Genomic DNA, 26818 nt, shown 5'->3' on the forward strand with positions numbered 1-26818 from the left:
TGGCATCCTACAGAAAAACAGAACTTCTCTAACACTTGATTGCAAAGCAAGATCAAAGGTGTCTAGCATGAGGCTAGACATTTTGTCAGTAGGGTGTAACGGTAATCTAAACCAGACATCTTTGTATTTGACAAGTGTCTCACCTTATTAAAAAGTCCATAGCAGTAAATTCTCAAATTGCTTCCTTACATTTGCCCTGTAAACTTTCACGTTTTTTAGTTTTGGGTTTTTTTTAGTTTTGGGGTTTTTTTTGTTTTGGCTTTTTTTTTTTTAAATTTATTATGGTCATTCCAATGAGCAGTTATTCTTCCTAAGGTACTTTAAGATGTGTAACTTGGGCTGTAGCAGGCATGTAGGTTAGGACCAAAGAAACCAAAAACTGATTAGATGTGTGGTCAGCCAGAATGTTTTTCCAACAGCATGATGTCTTTCTAACTGTGTATAACAGTTTAAATGAATGCTGTCTCTAGATCATATTCATATAGCTACAGTACAATTTTTAAACATAATTCAAAATTCTGGAAGCAAATTTATGGACAGGTCTGCCTAGCTTAATTCTGAAGCTTCAAAAATTTTATTCTGAAGAAGAGTTTTGAGCTAAGCTGTTTTCAGAGTAATACTTCCCATGTCAGTGTTCAGCTCTTCACACACTACTATACTGTTGTAACAGGCGAACAGCATCTCTTGTTGGTGATGTGACTTTGCCATGTTTGGAAAATGTTCATCTAGCTCATGTTGAGCCTCTCCCAAAAGATCCTCATAGAGAAGCTTGTGAAATATGGGCTGGATGAGCACATAGTGAAGTGAATATAAAATTGGCTGAATATCTAAGCCCACTGATGGTGATCAGTGGCATGAGGTCTAGTTGGAGGGCAGTCACTTGTGGTGTATGCCAGGGATTGATACTGGTTTCAGTTCTATTCAACTTTTTCATTAATGATCAGGATGATGGGGGAGAACCCTCAGCAAACTTGACACAGAACTGGGAGAATACTCTCTGGAGTTTATATTGGAGCCATCCAGAAGGACCTTGCTTGGCTGGATAAGTCTTGCTAGGCTGACAGGAACATGATCAAATTCAGCAAGCGAACTGCAAAGCTGAGGAGGAATGAATGTGTGCATATCCAGGGGGGACCACTCAGGAGAAAAGCAGCTCTGAGAAGAACCTGGGAGTTCTGGTGGACACCAAGTTAATCATGAGCCAGGAATGTCCTCCTGCTGAGAGAAGGCCAGTGGTATCCTGAAGTGCACTAGGAGGAGTATTGCCAGCAGGTTGTTGGTGACTCTTCCTTTATTCTCAGCCTTGGTGAGGCCCCATCTGGAGTTCTTGTCTTCTCAGTAGGAGGGAGATGGACCTGTAGAAGGGAACCTGGTGAAGGCCTGCAGAAATAATCAAGACACTTTCCTCTTATGAAGAAGGGCTGGGAGCCAGGACTGTCAGCCAAGACAAAAAGACAACTTAGGGGGAGTCTTACCAACATGTACAAACATGAAGGAGGAGTATGAAGAGTATGGAGCTGGGCTGTGTTCACTGGTATCTATGAGTGGGACCAGAGACAGAGTGCACAAGCTGAAATACTGTGAAGGTGTCTGACCACTGGCAGGTTGCTTAGCGAGATTGTGGAGTCTCCTCCTTGGAGATACTCAGGAGCCATATGTACATGGTCTTGGACAAGCAGCTCTAAGTCACCCTCCTTGGGCACAGGTGTTGAACTGGATGACCTCAAAAGTCCTGCCAAACCCCAGGCATTCTGCTGTGTGGGTCTGCAGGGTTTACAGCGGGATCAGTGGGTCACAGTGTTGTACCTCATGGTGTGAGGTGTCTTCTCTTTAAGCTTAGGTCTAGCCTATGCAGCTGTTGAAGTGACAATGATTGACAAAAATATTGGTTCTTTGTTGGATTAATTTTTTCTACAATACTGGTTTTACTGTTATAATCTTCTTTACCTTATGTTGGACAACTATTTATTCCATCACAGCTGTTAATTTGTGGAAAAAATAAGACAATATTTATTAGGGATTCTTACTATGGTTTATTCACCTCAGTACAACTAGTGTTTCAAGAAGTGCGCTGGACATGTTGTTGAAAAACTACACAATTTCAGAAAATAAGTTAGTAATGTGTTAACTTCTAGTTTGTGCAAAATTATTCTGTTAGAAGATAGTAATAACTTTGAAGTACTTTGATAGGTGGCAATTTTCAGGAGCTCGTTGTGTAAGTGAAAGGGAGACTGCTTTTCGTCCAACCAAGTTGCAGTTAGAAAATAAAGGAAAAAGAAATTTGTATTATTTAGATTAAGAATAGGTATTAAAAGTTTGGTTGCTCCCCTACTCTGAATTGGCAAAGTTGTTTCCTTCTGTAAATGGATGTAAAAATATAAAAGCTGCAGTTAGGTTTCTTTTGACTGAATTTGAGCGGATACTTTTTAGCATGTCTTTTTAGAATATAATATTAAAACTTCATGTTGGATTTATCTGCTAAATTCACCGAAGAATAATCTTTTCTTGATTTTAATTGACTGTTTGGAAGACCAGGAAGGGACAAGAAAGATGCAACTTGTGTATGCTAAATTTTTACCTTTTTAAGGGGAAAAGTAAAACAGTGTGGATGAATTCTACAAATGTTCACTTGATACAGTAATATTACTGGCAAGAGCATAAACATACTTCATTTTCTAAAGTACATGCAATGTTTAAATGAACAACATTATTTAGACCTATGTCTTGATACATCTCAGTTCTCAACATAATCCTTAATTGGTATTGCTTTTCTGTTTTCCAGCTTTATCACACAGTCTACTTTTTGGCTTTATGTAATGTATAGGACTGATGTACAATGCTTGATACTTAAAATTGTTTTGTAAGACATATGAAGAGGTGATCTTCAGGGGGGTTCTGCAAATCCATGACCTTGATGATTTATACTGACAGCTTTCTATGTCTATAAGTATGGAATAGTAACAAGAAAATGATAAATTAGGCCTGCAGTGCTATGCTGGTTTTGACTGGGGGAAAATTTGAAACAGTTTCAGAGATGATGTAGTTAGCATCTATTCTTTCATTAATGTGTTTTTCATTGAAATGGTTCTATATGGCCTTAGGTATTAAAACAATAGTTGTTGTCAGCTCCAGATAGCTATTTGAATTTGAGACAGAATAATGAGTTGCTCATACAATGATAGGCAGATTAATTTTTGAGTCATCTTGTGAATCTCACTTAGCATGTCCTTGAATAGTGCTTATAATTGGCTTTGTAATTTTTCCAAATGTTTAATAAGCATTATTTGATTTCTTATGGAACTATAAAATGCTCATTTTTTTTCCATCCTGAAAGAAGAAATGTTAGAAAGCTTGGCTTGTCTACTCACAAATGTGATGACCTTGTCACATCTAATTTTTTGTCCAGATTATGATTTACTTTTCTTCACTTGATGTTATTAACAGCTAAAGAGCTTAAAACTTTTTAGAATCTGTCTAATCTTAAAAGCACTCATTCACTAGTAATAGTCTTTTAAACAGATGTCAAACAGCTATTGAGAAATTGAGATTCATCAATTTATCGTCATTACTATTTAATTACTTCAATGCCAATTCTGAAATAGAAATGTAATTCTTTCATTGTGTTCACTTCTCTGTGAAGGAGTAAATAAAATAACAAACCAGCTTGCTGGTTGTTTTAACAACCTGATTCCTACTACACTGTTGAGAACTGTAGATATTAAACTGATTGATAAATTGTAGTTTTGTACTTTAAAATTTTAGAATTGGAAAGTAGATTAATCTTTTGGTTGTTAACGCTTTTCTGAGCCTGATGGAGCAGTATAGAAGGTGACTGCTAGGCAAGATAATTCTGGTCAATATTGTAACTGAAGCAGAATTAACTCTTCTGCAGATGTTTTGTCCAGCAAGCAACAAGTTCACAGTGTGTAGTAGAACAGCTGTAATGTAGAGGCTGTTGTATTTGGCTTCTGTATCCTAGAAACTGACAGCATTTGTTGTCCACTTAAACACTGACAAATAATGAGTCTGTATAGCGGAGAGAAAACACTATGAGAAATGAAGGTGAATCTATAGCAGGATACTGTAGGGATGAAGAATAGAGAAATGGAGAAACAAGTACTCAGTGCAAGATTCATGTTGAGTACTGCAGATCATGCAAGAATTGCCATAGTGAACCTATCTGTTCTGTTTGGTCAATCTGTTCCACGCTTTGAGATGTCTTTTATAACAATGTTATTCAAAAGTTATGCATTCTCATAGTAACTGAAGACTGGGTGCTAAAACTTCCCATGAAACACTGAATTTTTACCAGATAACGTGTTGAATGACTTTTGAAGCTGTATGGCATGAGATTTTTAGAGGAAGCAAATAGCCAGCTTCCATGAGAGAGTTTGCCATCTTCAGATGCATTTAGGCTTTCTCCTTTACCTCTCATAATTTAAGGGAAATTATATAAGGGAAGAACTGCTGTCATTATTTTCCATGCTTAATGATGTTCTGGAAACAAGATTGTTGAATTCCAGTTTTTATTTTTGAATGGTAGTATGAGTAGGTAGTCAAAGATGGGAGACAGGACTTTAGAAGAAAGCAGATGATGAATCCTTGGAAGGTCAGATTACTTTTCAGGAGAACTGGGCCATCAAGCTGCACAGAGAAGGTACAGTTTCAATCAAAGTAGAGTGCCAGTTCCTCTTAGACAAACTCAGGGTTGCTTGGGTTGGTGTGATGCCTTAAAGTGCACCTCCCTTGAGGCTGTCTTAATTGGACTGACCAATGTGCCCAGTCAGAAGCAATGCTGGCAAGAATGCCTTGTATCCATAGGAAACTTTTCAGTAGAAGCAACTGAATTGTGTCAATTGTTAAGGGGAAAATGTATCCTGTGACTTCTCTTGTAGTTAGCATAATTGAAATAAAAAGCTGATTAGGCTACTAGAATATAAAAGCATCTTCTATACCAAAATAATTATTTGAATGGAGGGGGTTTTTAACTGGGGCATTTGTATTGAAGAAAATTAGCTCATACTTCACTGTATTTCTTAAATACTGCATGTATTAAAATAGTTTAGCTGTTTCTAACTTGAATAGATGCATTTTTATCAGTCTAGTTGGTAGAACTGAACATTTTGTCTTTCATGGTCACACTTCAAGGTGAAGTATTGAAAAAAGATATTGTAAGAAAATGGGAATATGAATATTTGTATCTTTAAAGCTGAGAACATTTCTGTTGTCTTTTATGCAATGGTCATAAGAATTCTCTTTTTAATTTGGCTTTTTATGTGACTTCGCTAGAGGGCACTGCTGTGCAAGAAATGTTTGTCAATATTTATTTCTACACTTCTTGCCCAAGACTAGATAGACATCTTTAAAAAACCTCAGTGATAACCACTTTAAAGCCACTTGCATGATATATAGACCCCCTAATAATAAAAGGTGGAGGAAGTCCTTCTGATGTGCTACACAAATCCTTTTCAATGATTTATTGACATCACAAGTTTATTTCTTAAGTATCTTTAACAAGAAAAAGCTGTTAAGCTATCTTTGTTTTTAGTTCTGGTCGTGCACCAAGCTGAGAAAAAATTTACTTGTTCTGTTTGATCTCTAACAAGGAGAGATTATCCTTTTTGGGCCACAGGTTAATCATTTGACCATATCTTATTACCTGAATATAGCAGATTATAAAATGAAACATAATCAACTTCCAGTTAAATTATAATGCCTAATGGCTTCAGCCTTTTTGTGGTAGGTGTTTAGCTTTAAGTAATTTAACTCTATTTTAGTAATTTACTGTATTAATTTTAATGTGGTTTGCTGTCTTCCTCTCAACTGATCTATGTGCTTATGGCTGAAATGGTTGATGATTAGGTGTTCCCACCTTAGTACTCCCTTTAGGTGATATTCTTTTATAGTTTGTGCAATTTAGAAATCTTACGCTAATTTTGCTAGAGGTTATAGTTTCCAGTGGAAAACCTTTCTGGATCTTTTTAATACTCAAGAGTTTATCCCTCAAGTAGTTGCTTGATGCAACAACTTCAGTAGAACATGATTTTACAACTTGTTGCAACTTAACTTATGTTCTGCTTTCTGTTTCTGAGTGACAATTATCAGCATAGCAGGCAACTAGTACGAAAGACTTCCCTTATCTGGCCATGGGTTATGTGAGTTTGGCAAGTCTCAAGTGTTGCAACATGCTGAGTCTGCAAGAGACTAAGAGTCAGAACAGCAACTCTTCCTTCTAAATCCTAACTGTGAATGACACGAGAGTGGCTGAATCTGCTGCAGGATGAGAAGGAAAGGGACCTGGGAATAGTGGAGATTAAGCAAATTAGACACAATGCTTATGTAGTTTCTCATAGGGTATTGAATGCTGTGTCTGGAGCGTGGATTTTATTTGAGTTCAGTGCCAAGCTCAGAGAACAGGTAGAGCATGCTTCTTGCTGCTCTTCAGTGCCAGCGGGTACTGCATAATGGTACTAATCTATTTGTTGCATTCATGGGAGTTACAGGCTCCTCCTGTAGATGGATTTATTGTCAAATTACTGTCTGACTGAACTACCACTTCCATGAGTAACAAATAAGACAGGAGTCTCAAAAGCTTTGTTTAGACTTTTCTGATAGGGTTGGGAAGCTGGGTTTTCTGTTGCAGTAAGTTGTTCTGTGTTTTTCTTATCATTTAGAGTAGAAGGCCTTATGCTTCAAAAGGTCTATAAGTAAAAACTTCATCTATCCAGAGATGCCTGTGGGCAGAAACTCAAATCAGAACAAGACAGCTGCTCATGGATGATGCTTCTAACTTGCAGTTAATAGAGGTAGTGAGCTCTTAGGATTTGGCTTTCCAGCCCTTAAGCTAAATGATAGTGGTGATCTCTTATGTTGAGCATTTGTGGTGATTCAAGAGAGGAGAGCAGAGAGGAGAGGAGTCTCTAAAATAAGTTGGTTTAACTTAAATTTTGGATTTTTTTTTCTACTCAAAAATGCGGTTTTCATGAAGCTGATCTGGCATCCAAGCAAGAGCAGAGATAGAGCCTGAGGCCTTAGAGACCTATCCTTGCAACATGGGTTATCAGATACCAGCCTGAACACTTGGTGTTTGGTACCAGACTCAGTTCATTTTTAAGAACCCGTGTTACAAAACTGCATGTATACTCTCATTGACTATCACATTTGGATGTCTGGTTTTACTCTTTGGTACAGTGTCTCTCATTTGGCTTAACAATTCTAGACCAAGAAATTGTGATTTTGGAATCTGTTGTTTCAGTGGCATAAGTGTGTCAAGAATTAATTACTTGTTATATCAATTCATGTACATAAATTAACATGTGTTAACTGCTTTAAAGGCTCTTTTTGATATGTTTTGATTCACATTCCAAACTTTGAACCCACAGTTTGGTTCAGGACTAAGCCCTCTCTTGGCTGTAGTGTACATCTTCAGTTTGTTTTCCTTTGCTATCCTCAATACATTGTTTGCTTGTTAAGTTGCAGATGCCTAACATAGTAGCCCTTAAATAATTTAACACTTGTACTAACCCAGGGGATTAAAACTTTGTCCAGGGCAACTTTGAACTTCTTTATCAGCCTGAAGGGAAATGCAGCCCTGAAAATGAGCTAATACAGCTTCTGTTCATACCTGTGACACATCAGATGAGATGACTCATTTTTCTGTCATTCATTCTGTATGTTATCTTGAAGGACCAATGTGTTCTTTTCCCACAGTGATGATGGGAGCCTTACTTGCTTCATCATCTTACTATTAGCATCTTCTGTATTCAGGGAAGGACCTTAGACAGCCTTTATCACTGGAGCAAGCTTGATGTTCAAGTATGTAGTTCACATTTTCAAAAACAGCAAAACAATACATCACTTTGAGAGTTGTGTTTTTCTTTGTAGAAACTTAGACTAAGCTTTAAAGCCCTGGATTTTATTTCTTAACTTCTTCATAGAGTGAATACTTGCTATGTTGATTGATAGCTGTTTGAAGAACAGGTGGAAACCTCATATGTGGAAACCTAATTACTTCTAAGCTGAGGTTTGTTAAAATTGTTCAGGCACATTGTCATAGTACTCTCTTATGTGTTTCTGTGTACTGGCACTGGCTAGAAATGTTTTGTGTTCCAGAGAGGGACCTCAGGTAAATTTTGACCTGCCTTCTAGTTGATGTTGTGTGGTGTTCACATGTCCCCTAAATTCTGCAGTTACACTATGAGCTGACCTGAATGAGCTCTTTAGGGTCAGTATGGGCCCAATACTGTTTAGTCCTCACAAATCATCTGAGTGATGGAATTGAGTAATCATATAATTTGAGAAATATGTCAAACTGGGAGAAGTAGATAGAACAAGGAGCCACCACAGAGACATTGACAGATGAGAGGATTGGGCCAACAAGAATATCAGGTTTAGCAGATCTTAAGGTAGTTTCTTGCAGTGGGTTTATTGCAAGCAACAGGTAATGCTTGGGTCTGATCAGCTAGGAGATGGTTCTTCTGGAAATGACCTGGAAATCCTAGTGGGCTGCAAGGTGAGCATGATCCAGCAGTGTGCCTTGCAGCAGAGATACAGACAGTGTCCAGGGCTTGTCTCAGCAAGAGCGTAGACATTGTCATTGTACTTGACACTTCCAAAGCCACATCTGAAAATTGTCTGGTTTTGGTCCCCTAGTTTATGAAACAAGTCAACTGTATCAACTGTAGAGACTCCAATGAACACTTATAGACGTGATTACAAAGTTGTAGAGAGCAACCCATAAATGAAAGCTGAAGGAATTTTTTGTTTGGCTTAGAGAAGAGAGCTATGGGAGAGTGCTTTTTACAGAATCACAGGATCAGCTAGGTTGGGAAAGACCTTTGCGATCAAGTCCAGCCTATGACCTAACACCACCTTGTCAGCTGGACCATAGCACCAAGGGCTGCATCCAGTCCTCTCTTAAACACCTTGAGGGACAGTCATTCTACTACCTCCCTGGGCAGCCCATTCCGAGGCCCAGTCACCCGTTCTGTGAAGAACTTTTTCCTTATGTCCAACATAAACCTCCCCTGTGGCAGTTTAAGACTGTATCCTCTTGTCCTGTCACTGGTGGCCTGGGAGAAGAGGCCAACCCCCACCTGGTTACAGCCTCCTGTCAGGGAGATGTAGAGAGGGATAAGGTCTCCCCTGAATCTCCTTTTCTCCAGGCTAAACAACCCCAGCTCCCTCAGATGCTCCTCATAGCACTTATGTTCCAGACCTTTCACCAGCCTTGTTGCCCTTCCCCAGATTTGCTCCAGCACCTCAACATCCTTCCTAAATTGGGTGCCCAGAACTGGACACAGCACTCAAGGTGCAGCCTCAGCAGTGCAGAGTTAGGGGGTACAGGGGTACAATCACAGCCCTGCTCCTGCTGGTCACACTCTTGCTGATATAGGCCAGGATGCCACTGGCCTTCTTGGCCACTTGGGCACACTCTGGCTCATGTTCAGCTGGCTGTCCATCATTACCCCCATGTCCCTTTCTACCTGGCCACTGTCCTGTCACTCTGTCCCCAGCAGTAGCATTGCAGGGGTTTGTTGTGGCCAAAGGTGCAGGACCTGGAACCCGATGTTGTTAAACCTCATATCATTGGATTGGGCCCATTGATCCAGCCTTTCCAGGTCCCTCTGCAGAGCTCTCCTACCCTGCAGCAGATGAACACTCTCCCCCAATTTGTCATCTGCAAATTTGCCAATGGTAGACTAACTCCCTTCACACAGATCATTAATAAAGACATTAAACAGAGCTGGGGACAGCACAAATCCCTGGGGGACACCACTGGTGACTGGCTGCCAGCTGCATGCAGCACCCTTCACCACCATTCTCTGGGCCTGGCCATCCAGCCAGTTCTTAACCCTGCAAAGAGCTCCTATCCAAGCTGTGGGCTGCTGGCTTTTCCAAGAGAATGCTATGGATATGGTGTTGAAGGCTTTGCTGAAGTCTACCTTGACAATATCTGCACCCTCATGTGGGTGGCAAAGCAGCTTAATACTCTCAAAGGAGATGGTCTAAATGGAGAGCTGACACACATTTACAGACAGTTGTCAAGCCCAGGCTAAGTTATGGAATATTCAAAAATACAGTCAAAAATGGGCAGTGCCTTGCTCTGGGTTCAGTGCATGAGACTTTATAATGTTGAAGTAGGTTTCTAAGCAGGTCAAATTGTGTCTTGTGTACAGAAAACTCATGGTATGACAGCATGTATGGTGACATTTTTAACACACCGGCATGTGTTAGATCTATTCTCAGTAGGAAATGTAAAGCTGTGCTTGAAAGAGGGAGTGGTATTTCTGTGAACATCTAGAAAACCGCTCTTCAAGCTTCTGGAAGTATTGAAAAGACATGGCCCTTAGGGATATGGTTTAGTGATGGACTTGGCAGTGTTGGCTTATTAGTTGTACTGGATAATCTTAGAGGTCTTTTTCCTAAACAATTCTCTGAAATTAGCAAGTGTTCATATATCAAAGACTCTAGTAAAATAGTGTGTGTTAATTGCTGAGGGATGAAAGAACCTTCCTGCTGAGTTCTGCAGTAAGAGCAACAAATCATCTACAATAAACAAATTACAAGCTTATGGCTAATGTCTGTAGACTGCCTGGAGTAACTTCTGATCTTGCTCTTGATCCATAAGAATCATAGGGTAACAGAGAGAAAGTAGTGCCATTTTCTTGTTTACCTTGCTTCAAATATATTTCTTTTTGTTAGTGGGAAGCTTATTAACTTTGCATTGGAAAAATCTGGGTCTACTGTTGATGTAAAAGTTGGCAAAACACATTGAATGACATAGAATTTATAATGAGGAATAAATTCTGGCAAAATTTATGAATGTGAATGGGTGTCAAAGCAGTCTTGGAATGTAACTGAGTTCAGTTGTTCACGTAACTTTTGTTGCCTTTTTACTGCAGAATTTTGGTTTTAGTGAATTAGGTACTTTCAGCTCACTTTTATACAAAAGCAACTTGAGTATTACTGGCTGCAAAGAAACTGTGTATGCTTTTCTTCTAAAACTAATGTTCAATTTCTAGAAATTTCTGTATTGCATAAAATGTTGATTTTGATCTAAAGTGGGAAGGTTAAGGTTCTGGAAGCTAAGTGATTTACAAAAAACGAGGGTAGTTTAATAAATCATCAGTGTACTGTGCTTATATGAAATCTTAATACATGTCTGAATGGTCATGAGATGCTTAAGTACCACTGGGATGATGGGGGATGCTGGAATTTGCATTGCATGTTTGTTTTGTTTTGCTCAAAAGGGGAAAGGAATTGGACGCCTTAGTAAGAGATAGGATGAAAAACCACCCATTTGTGCTACCTCATAGCTATACAACATAGACTAGCCTTATCAGATGACAAGATATGGCAGAAAATTTGAGTATGTATGTTTCCTTTTTATTTAAGGCTTATGGTATGTCAGCTTTGCCTCTAAACTTGATTAAGGGAACTACCAGTGCTTCTTATGAACGTTTGGAGAACACTGAAGATATTGAAGAAGTGGAACAACATTTATTGAGGATTAAATCAAAGGTAAGGTCTTCCTTGTTCTTACTTTCTTAATGATTTTTTTTTTTCCTTCCTTACTAGTACATGGTCATGCTGTAGAGTCTGTTCCAGAAAAAATAGCAAATCAAGCTTGCAGTTATTTGAGCTTGAAACACATGTGGTCACTTGTGTAGCAGTGATTACATTCTTTATGTCAGTCCTGCAGCAGTAGTTATTTGTCTAGCTAATAAGTGTTAACAAATTAAACTCAAGCTTCTCCAGGCCAGCTTGGATGGAAGAGGTGCTTTGTAGATATTAACCTTACTTAGTCTGCTCTCAGAAACAGCATCCAGTCTGTTGATTTACTCAATATACTACAGTTAACACTGGATACTTGCTACAAAGAGCTGTCATGATTTAGATTCATTAAACTATTAATCATCTTTATGAATAAATAACAGCTCCAGATATTCTTGCTTCCCAGTTAATGTACCTTGCTGTTATAAATAATTTCTTTAGGAAGAGCATACAAATGGAAAGCTGTTCTGAGTCCTAAATATCACTGGGATATGAACACCATTTGTAAACCCATGATGGTTTTGCAGCTAATGGGAATGCTGTGCCTTATATAATCAAGACGCTTTTAACAATCTGAGTGCAAGCCAAAGGGGAGGGTAAGATTTTACATACAAGATGGTAGGGGAGAATCTCTCACCTCTTTTTTCAAATCATTTCAGATAATGGCTTGACCAGTGTTTTTACTTGATTGGAAAAAGTGACATTGAGGTGCCTTGCTTCCATCCTGGCAGTCCATCTGTGCTGTTATATGCTCTGTGATGGTAGACCTAAGAGATGTTGAAGCAGTTCCAACAGTCTTCCCTTGATACTTGGCTTACCTCTACAGTGTGGGCATCCTCAGTGTTCTAGATATTTTGTTGAATAAGGAAATCTAAAAAGTAGTCTGTTTAAATTATCATATTTTGGTTTTGCACAAAGTACTACAGCAACAAAAGCATCCCTTACTGGAATCAATATGAAAAAAATGAGAAAGCTGTGACAAATGGATCATTAGTTATTACAGAAGACCTTGTTGGATTATGATAATTTGCATGCAGCTGGTCTTGTTATTCAGTCTGGCAGAACTTTAGGTTCAAAAACTAGGGAGTTCTTAGTTTATGTTTATATTGTAAAGTGACTTTTAGTGCAAACTAGTTTTCCTTGGTTTATGGATTCTGGTCAGGATTCTGCCTCATTCTGTAATGGATATCTTAGTTCTTCAGTTATATGTGCATTAAGTTGTGAAGAAAGTGAGACTGAGACTACTATACAGTAGTATAGTAGAGACTACAACAATACAGAGCCTGAGACTACTATACAGTAGAAACTAGAAGTATGAAGGTATGCTGCTGAGATTCAATATGTAGTATGTTCTTGTACTGTTAGTACATCTGGTAGGCTTATTTCATTAGTCTTAAATAATTGAAGCTTGAGCTTGCAGATTGGGAGCTTGAACTGTTGTCAAAAAGTCCTTTCTAAGTCACAGAGGTGCTATACAGGGTATAGTATATGTGTTCCTATTAAAAGTACATTGTAATCTCAAATTTAAGTGTTATGCACACCTATAATATAGTCGTAGTCTTTTTGACAAATTTAATTTTTTTTATTCAGTGGTATAAACTGTTATATTATTTGTATGATGGATCCTTTAAAATAAGAGGGAAATTAATAAGCAATTACAAGACTTTAAAATATAGTTTTGTTCATTTCCTACTGTAAAAGAATCTTTTTTTCCCCAAGTGTGAGTTTGTAATACATAAGCATCAATGTTAGAAACAATTTTGGTTCAGCTCCCTAATGCCCATTTTGTTGCTTTTGCTTATAGCAAATAACTGAGATGTGAGGATGTGCTGCTCACTTTCTAGCAGAGTGTAATGGTTCCTGCTCAGTGTAAAGGCTCAAAATTAAAATACTTTCTTAAACATAGTAATCAAACTATCTGGTACATTAAACTAGTTCTTGGGGTGATGCTACCTCTTATCTGACCTGTGTTTCTTGCTCAAGAAACATAGCTGAGTATCAAGTGAAATGTTGGAAAGAAAATAAGAAGTGCTGAGTTGGATATGTAAGCTTAATCGTGGAATTTAATGGGAAGTGACCTGAAAATTGCTATGTTCAACCCTCCACACAAAATATGGACCTTTCTCAGGTTAGGTCAGGTTATTTAGATCATGACTGTGCTTTTAAACCATTTCTAGCCATGGAGACTATCCACCCTGTTAAAGCTTTTGAAAATTTTTATTGTGAAAAGTGGTTTCTGCCACCTAATAGGAATTCCTCTTGTTGCAGCTTGTGACTTCTGTGCTTCATGCTCTTGATATTCATAGAAGTTATACAGGCATCAATTATATACTAGAAATTCTTTAGAGTTGTTGTGAATAATTTAAGTAGCTGTCAAGTCTTTTATCTTGATTTGGTGACTCTTGATCTTTTGCATTCTTTTTGTAACCAGTGCAGAGATGGTCGTCCTCTGTCATCGAGGGATAGACGGACTTTACAACAACTGGAAGAGAGGTTAAGGACACTTCGAAGGAGAGAGAGGCATCTGGAGTCTATTGAAAAAAGCTGGTGGACAAAAGCTTGTGAAGCTATTCGACCTCTAAAGGTAAAACTTCTCACTTTTTGGTACTTAAATTGAAATAACTTCCAACTTGCTTTTCCCCACATAAATCACAGGTAAAATTTATCAATTACCACCCTGAATATCAACTGCTTTTTTTTTTTTTAAATTTGCTTCAGTACTACACAATGATAGCCCTATAGTGAACTCTGAGCTGTTGGAAAACCTTCTACTTTATTTCAGCTCTAATTAAGATTAAAAATGCACAAATCCTAGCTGATTTACTTTGGTGCTACTGCCATATAGAAAATCTCAGTGTCTTACTTTTTTTAATCAAACATATGAAAATGGGAAGAAGAGAAGGAAGAATTCTGTAGCTGTCAGTTAGCTTAGGTTAATCTAAATTACATGTATCCAGCAGAAATGAGAGACACTTTGATAATATATGCATTTGGAACAAGCATCTTGCCAAGGAATTACTTGATAAATAGTAAAGTAGCTGAGTAGAATGTAATGTCGTGATACTTAACCAATGCAAAGGAGATGATTACTGGGGCAAAGCTTTTATCTTGGTCTCTTTGATCTTAGGACTTTGATTTTCAGTAGATACCTGGTTTTGAAGACTAGTACTTTTATGAACAGTATTGCCATACAAAGTATTTCTTGCCAACTAGATGTAGGAAAAAATTTCAGCATTACTTTCAACTGTGGGCTGCTTTTGGGAAAGCTAGAGAGAGTGGGAGGTGGGTTGTAAACAATTTCTTCTGTCATTGCTGCTGGTAATGCTGAGTGCTGAAGGCAATGGGCTGAAATTGCCATTGAACAAAAGCTTTCAGTGTGCAATTCTTTGTGGAGTTATCGTGCTATGATACATTACAAATATAGACTGAGCTCTTTCATTTAAAGGACAAATATCCCTAACTATTCAGGTTAACAGTTTGGAGCCTTCCTTTTGATTTAAAAATACTTAATACAGCTTGTTTATAAAGTATTAAGCTTCTACAACTTTTCACATAAAGCTCAAATTTGAGAAATATGTTGGCCATAAATTTTGTCTCTGGTACTTGAACATTTCATTGTGTTCTCACAGGAAAGTATACAATAACATTATTTACTCATAGCTTATCACCTACAGTCTGGATGGTATTCCAGTGTCTCCTTGTTTTTGTGGTTTGAAAGCTTTGTATTCGCTCAGTAACTGTGACAGTCACTGTGAGTTGTTGACTCATGAATCACAGACTAAAGCAGAGTTGCAGGTGGATAATTTTTCCTGACAGATTTTTCTTAAACTATGGTTGTGCTATGAAGCATGTCAGAGGACTTGTTTACTTTGACTAGAGCTGTCCTGTGAAGGTGGTAATGTCTATTACTTAATTACAAGTTAACTCTTGCAGAGCTGTTTTAGTGTCACTTGAAGAGCCTTCGGGATGTCTTTGCAGATATGTAACTAACTTGTGAATTGTTCAGCTGGGCTTTAAAAAAAGATGAAAATCTGTTTGATATCCATGTGTAGTACTTCTGTTCGATGTAGAAGTGCAGAAAGTATCTTGGAGATTTGCTTACTGTTTTACAACATTTTCACCTTCAGTGCCTTCAATTTTGGTATTACTGTTCAATTATGTGTCTGCTTCTCAGATTTCAAGAAAAATTCCATTTCCTGTGAAGCAAGTATTAGATAGAGAATCCTTTTTCTGCTTTGTATTTGGGATGGTCAATTTATGGGAGTTGCAGGTTCTCATTGGGACTAACAGAACAGAATAACATATTTAGGAATTCCACTTAATCTTCAAGGTCTTTTACAGTGCTAGCATAGTGTCTACATTAAAACTTCTGTTATCATATTGTCTTTGTGTAGTGTCCTCTTGCTTTAATTGTTTTATTACTGCTAAGTATCTATGAGCATGTGATTTGTTGTTAAAGGCAAAACTTTTTTCTTTAAGTAGAAAGCCTCATTTGATGATTATTTTACTCAAAGCTAAGTCAAAAATGAACCTGTTAGTTTTTCAATTCAGTCCAAAGCTGCACATCCTAAGATCCCAGGGAATTGAATCTTGGTCAACATAAAGTTGTTGAGTAATGTTGAATTAGTCTAATTTCTTTCTACAAAATGTGACATTTCCTTCTTTGTGGATTCTTATGCTTTCTGATACTCTCAGCAACAAGAGTAATGTCCTATACTGTAGGAGTTTTAAGATTTTTTTTTTAGGGAAAACAAACTCCAGAGCACATAGCTATGTTTTTTCAATATATCAACAAGACTCTGGGATATGAAACACGGAAACCTGCTCAACAACAATATATGGGCTGTATTGCATCTATATTTTCATGGTGTACTTCACAGCTGTTGGGAGCAAACTGGAAATGCCTAAGGTAATAAAGGAAGTCAAGTGCTCTGTTTTGAGATCTCGGTGAGCAGAGATGCCCACTCTCTCCAAGGCTCAACTCCTTTTGTTCTGACTCTGGAGTGGCACAGAGGAGAATAGGGGGTTGCCATCAGTCCATAAAACCTCTGCTCTGCTGTTGATTTGTCTTCACACTTTGTGTTGTGTATGAGTGGACTCCATGAACTGTCATTCCTGTCAGAAGCACATGTGGGATTTCTGTAGGCTGCAGCTTCCTGTAGAAAATATTCTCTTGTTCTGATCTGGGGCTCTCCATGGGCTCAGTGTAATTTGCTCCAGCATAGTCCTCTTAACAGGCTGGGGTAGGAATGTCTTGCTCCATTCACTAGAGCAGCACTTCTTTTGCTGAGCTTGGTGTCTGTCTATAGGATGAATCATAACAAGTTTTGGAAGTTATTTTTGAGGCTTTTTAAGCAAGTACTAACTGTTTGTGGATTGTTTCTGCTTGGAGTAAATTAAGTCTGAAATTCCATTTTTATCTTAGTAACACTTCAGAATTATCCACAGATTAAATAGCTTAGCTTGACTGATCTGGGAGCAGAGATAGGAGGCAAACCCCTAACCCTAACATTTCTGAAGTGACATCTAACATTTAGAAGACAGGCATATTCCAGAGAAGATAAAAATACCTGTCTAGTGGGCATAGCTGGCAGAAGGTAGTGAAGAATTATGAGATTCAGACTCTTGGTCTCTATTGGTTTTCAATATCTATTTCCCATACAGCTAATACCTAGAAGGAGTTTGCTGTGGAGAGGTAAAATCTTAGTACATTTAATAATGTGGAAATGCAAAACTTAATACTTACCTTGATATTATTCTCTTAATCTATATCTAATAAGACCTACATAATTTGAGTTGTTCTGCAAATGATGTTCTAATATTGTTAGAGTTTGCAGATGGAAGTTTATCTTCAGAATTTAATGAACAATAATAACATTGTATCTCTGAGAGTCTTTAATGAGCAGCTGTAATAAAGTTCTTAACCTTTTCATGATGGTTGTGTGCTAGTTTTGAGGCTAATAAAACTGTGAAACTCCCTCATTCACATGGAAGACTGTGCATTGTGTACCTGCATATAGAATTTTGAAATTACTCTGTTTAGGTCTCAGGTCTAGCAATCTGAAAATGTTGTTTTGGGAAATTCAGTGCACTTATCTGATGGCATTCCATGAATAGGGTTTCTAGGAAAATACAGTGAAACTGTTGGAACTGTAACTGAATGATTTTCCTCTCAGGGCTCTCTTCTGTGTATCATCCCCTAAACTCCTGGGGAAAAGACTGTGAGGGAGAAAACCTGTCAGAAGGAAGGAGAATAGTTTCATGAACTTGCTGATAATCCAAGAAACACAGTACAAAGTGTTCTGGCTGAGACAGCTTGGAGAATCAATTCCTGACTTGAGTGCTGTATTTAGTAGGCATAATAAAAACACTTTTCTGTGTTTTAATGGAGACCTGGCATTTGGGCTTGGCTGAGTTTTTCATCACTCCCAAGTGTCTTGGTCGTTGTGGGTTTTAGAATGGTGCTACAGAAAGGAGCTTTTACTCAGGAAGGGTGGGATGTGCTCAGGTTGCCTCCTGTTGGAAGGTGAGCACGTGTGGGTGGTCAAGGCACCAATCTCAAATTTCTTTAATTAAACCTACACGCATGTACATGGTTACGGTTTTCCACATAATATAGAGAATAAAGGTTGTGAATTCTGCTAAATGCAATTTTTGTTAAATGTAATGTGTCATCTCTTTTCTTAATGTCACTTTTGACATTGGGGTAGATTTTTGTATTACACTAGAGCATGTGATGTACTTGACAAACTACGTTTAACATGATAAAAGTTTTGTGAGCGCTTCTCTCAAGTATTTATGAAGAAGTTACTGTTTCAAGTGTATTTAAGCTCTGAAGTGCTCCAAGATCATTAGTTTGTTATTGAAACTAAGGCAAGTGTTCACTTCTTGCATCAACTGCAAACACTTTCAGTTAAATTGTTTTAAATTTTTACTTGTAGATTGTGTGGGGAGTGTTCTTCATCATTGTGGCATTGCTCTTCACTGTGTCTCTGTTCTTGTCCAAGTAAGTGCATTTCAACATTTTCCTTGACCATTTAAATTACCTAGTTTCTGCTCTAATATAAAAATTTGGGTGGTTTGCCTCAGCCCCCTCCTTTTCAATGTTACATTTATCAGTAGAGCTGCACTTGACATTATAATAGTATATATTGAAATGGAGCAAAATGTACCAAAACAATCTGAAGAAAGAACATGTTTCAGGTGGGAAACAGTTCTGATTCAGCAGAGAAATTAAGTATATATGTTCAGGAAGTTTTAATTCAGATTACAGAAGTGTTCTGCTTGCTTGAATGAGTCTTATTGCAGGTAGTTCTTTGACTGGTTAATAGGTGCTTAAAATCTTGCAGCAAATTACATGTTTAATCCATTTTGATGTGCATTACATTGAAATGGTTTTATGGTGTCAAAAGCAACATAGCCAGCTACAAATCTGATAGATTTCAATGTGGATTGACACTAACCAAAGGTCTCAAATATTGGCATTTTTGATCTATTAGACTGGGAAAATGACCCAAACTAGGGAAAAACAAAAATGCTGAGGAGATGCAGAAATCAATATATCTTTTACAGAACAAGTGCAGTGAGTGTGGTAAAGCAAAGCATGTGTCTGTATAGATTTTAGACAGCTGTCACTCTCTGGGATTAGTTCAGTTTGGCTTCTTTTTCTTTCGAGTTGCTCTTTTAAAACTAAAGACAAAGCTCTGGGAGAACCACAGTACTTACCTAGTTTTTCTAATTACTGCAGTTTGGACAAAGCTCTCCATTCAGCTGGCTTCGACTCAGGATTTATAATTCTAGGAACTAATCTGACCAATCCATTGAATATGCTGTTGCCAGTTCTTCAAAGAGTAAGTAAAGAAGTGGTGATACACATATGTAAGGATGCTCTTCCATTTCCTTTTCATCTTCTCCCCAAATAATTCATTAAAACATTATTGTCTAAATGTGTGTTCAATAAAAGCAAGGCAACTTCCTCATTTTTAGTTACTAGCTGCTGATGTGAAAATCTTGGGTGAATGGAATCTTGTTTGGGCAAGGAAGGTGGTGCTTGAAACTGATTTTGATGTGATGATAATACAGTGGCAACAGAGAATGACAGCCTAGTCTGTATTTCATGCATAATCTTTTATTCTGTGCATAGTTGTAGCTACTATGCACAGAATAAAAACAACTTTGTCATGTGTTCTACATACATTCTAGATGATGCACTGGATAGCTTAGGCCTTTTTATTTAAGTAAATGCAGCTTTTTGCTTTTTAATATATTGCCCATTGAAAAATATGCAACATTGGCTATGTTATAGTAAGGCATTAGTGTTGGAAGCAAACCCAACGTAAACACATACAGTTAACTTCAGTAGAGTTGGAAGGCAACAAGTACACATGTAAATTTGAGTTTGTGATGAGTAAACTGAGAAAAAGAAAAGCTTTAATATTAAGCCAGTGTTCTATTCGCCCTCCAGCTGAGGTATTCCTGTATTGTTGGTCTAATAGGTCAGCACAATGCATTGCTTCCCCACAGCTTTTAAAACTAGTGGATGTCTAAGCTTGTAGTTCACTGAGAAAAGTAGTGTTCAGCAGCAATATTATCTCAAGCTTTTATTAATGTAAATATAAGTTTTGTATGCAAATATGATCAGAAAAACAGTCACAAATATGCAGTCCTAAAATAATTGTTGCCACTGTGGACTTGTCATTCAGTGGGTGTATTTAAAATAAATAGGTATTTCTTGGTCTAAAAATGCATAACACTTCAAAATTAAGGTATGTCTTAAATTAATAAAAATGCTTAATGCTTTCTCCAGATTAATTGTCCAAGCTCTGTTAGCAGGAAGCTATGTTAGCTATATTTGGAGTCAGCTATGTAAAATAGGACTCTGACTACCTCAGCTATAAGCTATAGAAGTAGAAGCTACTTAGTGTTGAGTGGGAGAAGAGCTGTTTTCCTTGTCTTTTTAACTGCTTGTGTTCTTGTTTTAGGTTTTTCCACTTGATTATATTCTTATCACAACCATTGTTATGTACTTTATCTTCACTTCAATGGCAGGGATTCGAAATATGGGAATATGGTTCTTCTGGACAAGGGTAAATGACCTTAAGAGTTAGTTTCTAATACTAAGATATTTAAAAAATATGTACTTTTGAATATATTTAAGATTTTTCTATTGCTTCATAAATGTGGGATATTGCCAATAGCATTATCTGTATGCCTAATGAGTGTTAAAAGCCTATTGTACCATTTGCACTGCTTTTGGAAGGTGTTTCATTTTACCAAGTTATCAGACTTTTGGGCCATTAACACTAATAGAACTTAATTTGGTTAAATAGCTTTGCTTTGAAATTTAGGTAAATATACCTGAAAGCCTGCTTTGAACCACTGGAATTAAGTTGCCAGAAGATAATTTTAGAAACCTCCCACTACTGGCAGTAGAATTAAAACTTATTTGCACTAAGGAGGTTACTGAATGCCTTCAGAAAAAAAGAGCTATTTCATTGTGTTAATATTTGTTTTTCTGATTTTAGCTTTATAAAATCAGACGAGGAAAAACTCGACCTCAAGCACTCTTATTTCTCTGTATGATACTTCTGTTGATAGTTCTTCATACAAGTTACATGATTTACAGTCTTGCCCCACAGTATGTAATGTATGGAAGCCAGAAATATCTGGTACAGGTAAGATGCTTTTTTTAAAATTTTATTTTCTGTATTAAAAATGTACTGTTTGCAGAAATTTTAAAAGTCAGATGCATTTTCAGTTTTCAAAGAGATTTTGTTAGGCAGGTTTTTAAATACTAGTAGGGCTCTTGGTAATACACAAGCCAGAAACTGATTGCACTATATATGACACAACTTAATTTCTCAAGAAATTAAGACTTAGTCATCTCAAGACAGTGTGAAACTGAGGTTTGTTTTACTCCTTCTGATAAGACAGTTGTTAGCTTCCACTTGATTTTGTACTGGTCTGCTTAGGTTGCTGAGTGACTGCAGGGAGGATTATTTTGAATGTGTAAGGCTGTGTACAGAATGAAATCAATACTGTTCCACAGTTGATGTTTTTTCATGACAGAGGTAACTTGGTACAGTAGAAAATAATAAACTGAGGGGAACTAAGTGTGTGCACATTCATCACATTTCAGGCACTTTGGACTGTCCAGCTTCATGAAACTCCATGCAGTTCCTGCACTGTAAAATATTCTACAGCATTAAGCAATTAAAATGTAATCTCTGCTTTTGTTATTGGACTTTTGTGTATTTCAAGGTTTTGATTTTTTAAGTCTTTCATCTTATGTACCTGAAGAATCAAATTATTATATTGCATCTTTGTTTGAGGGGTAGCCTGCATATTTCTGGGGAAGTTCCAAGTTACATATCAGAAGCGTCTTGAGAGGTTTCATGGATGGCTGTTTATTAAGGTCTGGTATCTTACAGGGGTAGAGTTCATTAGATCTGATCTTGCAGATGTAGACAACTAACTGGGTTATGAACTGGTTGCTTATTCAGGCACAGTGAATTCAAGATCCCTTGGTGTGCTGTTTGATGTTTAAGTGTCACAAAGACAAAACAGTTGAGCTGGAGTGGTCAAAATAAAGGATTTAAATGAGATTGAAGTGATTGGATGCTGCTTTGAGCTTTTGGAATATCTCTGTAATTCTCTGTGAGGATATTCCTGTGGGAGGAGAACACACCTGCTTTACAAACCAAACACCTGCTGACTTCCTTGAGCTGCAACAAATTAGTAATTTTTGTAATTTATTACTATCAATTCTCTTAGTTTAAACTGTGGATACAAAATTCTTGGGACAAAAGGATTACACGGAGAAATTTAAATCAGAATAGTGTTAAATAGGCTAGAGAAGAGGAACTTGCTCAACTTAAATGTGTTGTTGTGGTAGGATTGTCACTGCAGGAAGTGGAGGTCTCAGTAAATGCTACTTTACTGATGTCTTTACATTTGAATTATCTGGTAATGGGCAATTGGTCATCCTGATACCAATCCAAGCATAGTAGTAGAATCACTGTAGGGAATGTGAATATTTGGTATTTAGGAAGTGTAATGCATTTTATTAGATTTTATGCTAAATATACCTAACACAAAATAAACATGCTTAGGTGTGCATTGGCTCAACTTGTCAGAATTAGGGTAGTAGTAGCATGAAACTAAGATGAAAGTCAGCTTGGGTGTGTTTACATAGAACTTTGTGATAAAGTTTATAGATAGCATGGAAGATTTGAAGAGAAAAACAAATAATAAAGGCTGTAGCTAGCAATTTGTTTTGCTTTACAAATGAAATTAATAAAATTGTGTGTATATTAAGGGAGGCAGAAGGATTGAGAATTAACAAACACTTGCATGTTAGCTTTTTATGCCAAGAAGTATCTGAAGGAAAATATATAATTTCTGAGAAAAAAGGGTCAAGAGAATAGAGCACAGCAGAAGAAAGGCTCTTGTCATTCTTGTGGCTATTGCAATATAATCCTGGTCAGCACTGCAAGAAGGATTAGCTGGAATGGTTAAGTAGAGCTGTAACTTTCTGTTTATAGGATTACAAAATGTTCTGGTCAAGATAGCCATCCTGAATCTTCAGGTTATGTCTCATTTCAAAGAGCTATGTTTCAAGTGCATAATCTAATTTGAGTAGAAACTGGTTTTATTGTTAAAATAACATGAGACATAAAGAATGTGCTGGTAAATTACATCTGGGCTTCCCTGGCATACCAAATAGACACAAGGTTTTCTGGAAACATCCTCTCCAGGAGTATTTCAGAATGTACCAGAAACATTTTCTGTGTCTGCCTGCCTTGGAAACTGGATGCTAAATTGTGATATTTTGAAGTGAGGAGAGATGGAGTCTGGGAATGAAGAGAAGCAAGGTATTTTTCTCTGGAGGTAGCAATGAGGAGGTTCTTCAGAGTTATTGAGTTGGTGATTATGGCTTTAGGGGTGTCCAGGAGCATAATCAGGAGCAGGGCAAGTGAACTAGGCACAGCAAGCTTCCTGATGATGAGAACCTGAGAACCCAGTGCAGCAGCTTGTTTTGACAGTCCAGGTTTTCACTGTGTTCTCACACTACAGTTGATTTCATCCTTTAGAATAACACAATTGTAACCAACAGTGAGTAAGAACCAAGCAATAAATGAGCATTATTCCAGGAATGCTTAGTGGATGGATGGGCTGATAAACATGTGTATGACAGTCTGGTGGCTCATAGACTGTGTAAAAGGAGCGCTTCCCCCCTCTGCTTTGCTCTACAGTAATTCCAAATCTAGTAATGTGTCAAGCTAAGTTGTTATCACAACCTATAGTAATGCATGGGATAGGTTATGTTCCTATTTAAATCTTGGGCTGTTTCCTTTGGAGACTGTTACTCTTGGCAAGAGCTTTTAATTTGGAAGTTGTGGTAACTTTTCCTTTTAACTGAATATATATATATATGAAAGTGGAGCTTTTGTGAGGCAATTAACATTAACTAAACCTGGGCTACTTGCTTTATTAACTCTGAGCACTGGTGTGTTCAAAGCCTGTGACCCATATTCATCAAAAGTGTCTTCAGCTGTGGTGTCTGTAGGAAACTTTTGCAAATTTCTTCTGGATGTTGTGCCCATACCAACTGAATCCCTCTGTAGGACTTTGGTGTCTGAAGAGCTATGAAAGTTGAACAAGGATAGCTTAGCTTTACCTCTTGAAGCAATTTGTCTTAGCTGTTAATCAGCAATTACTCTTTTCATAACCTTTCACAAAGAAAGAATAGTATCCACATCTAGGTTACTTAGCTTTCTAGCAAAGGCCAAGGGTTATTTTGCCTTTCTCTGAAAGAAAGACCACTGCTTGCTGATACTTGTCCCCAGTGGACCTTTAAGTCTCAATTGACCCAGACAGGAATTAAAAAGCCAGTACTTGCCATAAGCAGCATGGGTACTTTTCCCTGACTGGCGACCAGAACAGCAATGATCACTTTCTTTCTTCAGTCATCACATGAATAATTTGAAGGAGTGGAGCTAAATTGCAGGACCCAGAGCATCTCCATTGTTAGCAGCAGGAATCCAGAAGTATCATCCCTTGGATGACTCAGTGTGGAAACAGATCTTTTCCAGTTCTTGATCCTTAACATAAGCCCAAACTAATCATGTAGGTGTAAGATGCTGTATCCAAACCCTCTATATAATAGCTTGCTATTTTCTGAAATGTCCAAAATGTGTCAGTTCTTGAAGCACACATACTGAGTTACTGTCCGTAGTTTTGTCTTGTGCTTGGCCTTGATGCATCCTGTTTTCAGCCTTGGAGTAGATGGGATAACAGAACACTAAAGTTTTAGTCTGGCAACACTTGTACTAAAAATGTCTGAAGGTATAGGAATGTTCATGGAGAACAGTGATATAAGACCTGGAAAAAAGCATAGATGTTGTCAAAGAAAGCCCATAGGTCTAGCTATTGTTATATTTAAAGTTCTGTTAATATGGTAAAGTGAATGAAGATAAGGAAGACAAAACTTTGAAATGGCTATGTTGTGGTTGTTTTGTGCTTTTGGTGTGTTCCATGGAATTTTACAAGGCATGATACTGTTGCCTTGAAAGAAATGCTTGCTGTGACTGAGCAGTGTAAGCTGGAATAGTGACAGTCAACTGGAATATATTCTGGAGATGGGAAACTGCTAAATGTACGCTGAATGATTGGAATTTCATGTGTTCTGTTCTTACCCTGTTGTTTGTCTGCACATTCTCTTTTGTTACTGATCCCTGTGACTAAGTCATATTCATTTTAGATCCATTTTTTTAAGGCAGTTGCCCCACTTTCATGGCCTTGCATGAGACAAAATTTACTGTGTGTACAAATTGCTTGTTTTTTTGCATAGACACTGAGTTGTTTCTCTTGACTGTACAAAGTGAAAGCTGAATTTGATTAATATTGATAAACTTCCTTAAAGAAGTTAGAACTTAGTTTTACATGCTGGCTTGTACTGATTGCTGGTATGTTTTAAGAAACTTATTTCAGTCCAAAGAAAAGGTGTTGACTCTTACTGATTTTTTAGAGGCTTTTCTGTTTAGGAAATCATGAGGGTGCAAGTAAGTACAAGTAGGTATGTGACCCTTTAAAGTGAATCAGGGTATAAAAATATCACTGCAGAGCTAAGGATTTATATTGGACTCTGCTAAAATTATTTGCTGATTGTTCAAAAATGTGGAGCACAGAGTTCATTTTCCCTGGAAGGGTCAGTTTTCCAAAGATTTGGGACATTTAAGCAGGTACATTTGGGTTTTCAGTAGTTCACTTAAGCATAATTTTTCTTCTGCTGTGGCATGTTGCATGCTACTGTCTGGCTTTTAGACCAGAAGTAAACTGTACTCAGTATCATTATCAATTCAAACAATTCTGTGATGTCTTCATCACCAAAGTTGATTTTCAAATTAATTTTATGGAAGGTTAAAAGGTTTCATTTAAGAGTTCAAATATATTTTTCACACGTCTTCAAAAAGAGCACAAGCTATTAATTGTTTTGTTAAAGAAATCATACTTAAAAATATTCTTGTTTTACTGCTCACACTTACTGTGCTTATGCTGTTCAAAAATAATTCTTTTGAATTGTCTGAGATTTAAGGAGCTTTTTAAATTAATTCACTGGAAAATATATTTGGTTTCTGCATTATCATTGTCTATGGAAGAGCACTTTTGGTAGACTAATGTACTAATTTTCTGTATTTATAATGCAGAGTAATAAGACAATTGATGGTCAGCCAATGAATGTGACACTTGTGTCTAAAGACTGTGATGCAGATGCACCTGAAGGTAAGATAAATTTGTTCCTTTTATTTCCAATGTGATAGGTGCATGCTCAGCTGTAATAAGCAGCTTAATCTGTCTTCATGGTTTTCATTTGCCTAAAATGAAGCTTTGATGTATAGTTAAAGCTTACTTTATTCATTTGAAGGAATGATTGACTATTTTTAGGAGAAACCATGGGTAACAAAGCATTCCAGTTAACTTTAAAATCTCACATTTGCTTTAATGTGTATGTAGAAGATCTTAAAAATAAACCCCAGCTGGTGAATAGCTTAGCATTGAAAGTACACTTCATTGTGTCTGTTTATCATACAAACAGGCAGACAAGTATTCTATTTGGTCTCTCAAGGTACTCAGCAAAATGAAGGCCTGAGCTTTTTAGTGGAACTTGAGATTCTCAGTGGAAACTTACAGATAAGAGAATTACATAATTTTAATGAGATGTAAATGTGGGCTCTTCCATGAGCAACAATACCAGTAGAAC

The 26818-nt window shown here is 37.3% G+C and overlaps 1 protein-coding gene across 2 annotated transcripts in view; it reads left to right on the forward strand.

The window, feature by feature from the left end:
- LMBRD1 (LMBR1 domain containing 1) overlaps window positions 1-26818 on the forward strand; it is a 67503-nt gene that overhangs the window by 28675 nt on the left and 12010 nt on the right. For both annotated transcript variants that reach the window (XM_059842657.1, XM_059842658.1), the window contains exons 8-14: window positions 11398-11523; window positions 13988-14140; window positions 18498-18562; window positions 19304-19406; window positions 20538-20642; window positions 21081-21230; window positions 26265-26340. In XM_059842657.1, coding sequence (XP_059698640.1) covers window positions 11398-11523; window positions 13988-14140; window positions 18498-18562; window positions 19304-19406; window positions 20538-20642; window positions 21081-21230; window positions 26265-26340 — 778 coding nt within the window. The remainder of the gene's footprint in view (window positions 1-11397; window positions 11524-13987; window positions 14141-18497; window positions 18563-19303; window positions 19407-20537; window positions 20643-21080; window positions 21231-26264; window positions 26341-26818) is intronic.

Source organism: Haemorhous mexicanus, chromosome 3 (assembly GCF_027477595.1).
Source record: "Haemorhous mexicanus isolate bHaeMex1 chromosome 3, bHaeMex1.pri, whole genome shotgun sequence".
NCBI classification, from domain to species: Eukaryota; Metazoa; Chordata; class Aves; order Passeriformes; family Fringillidae; genus Haemorhous; species Haemorhous mexicanus.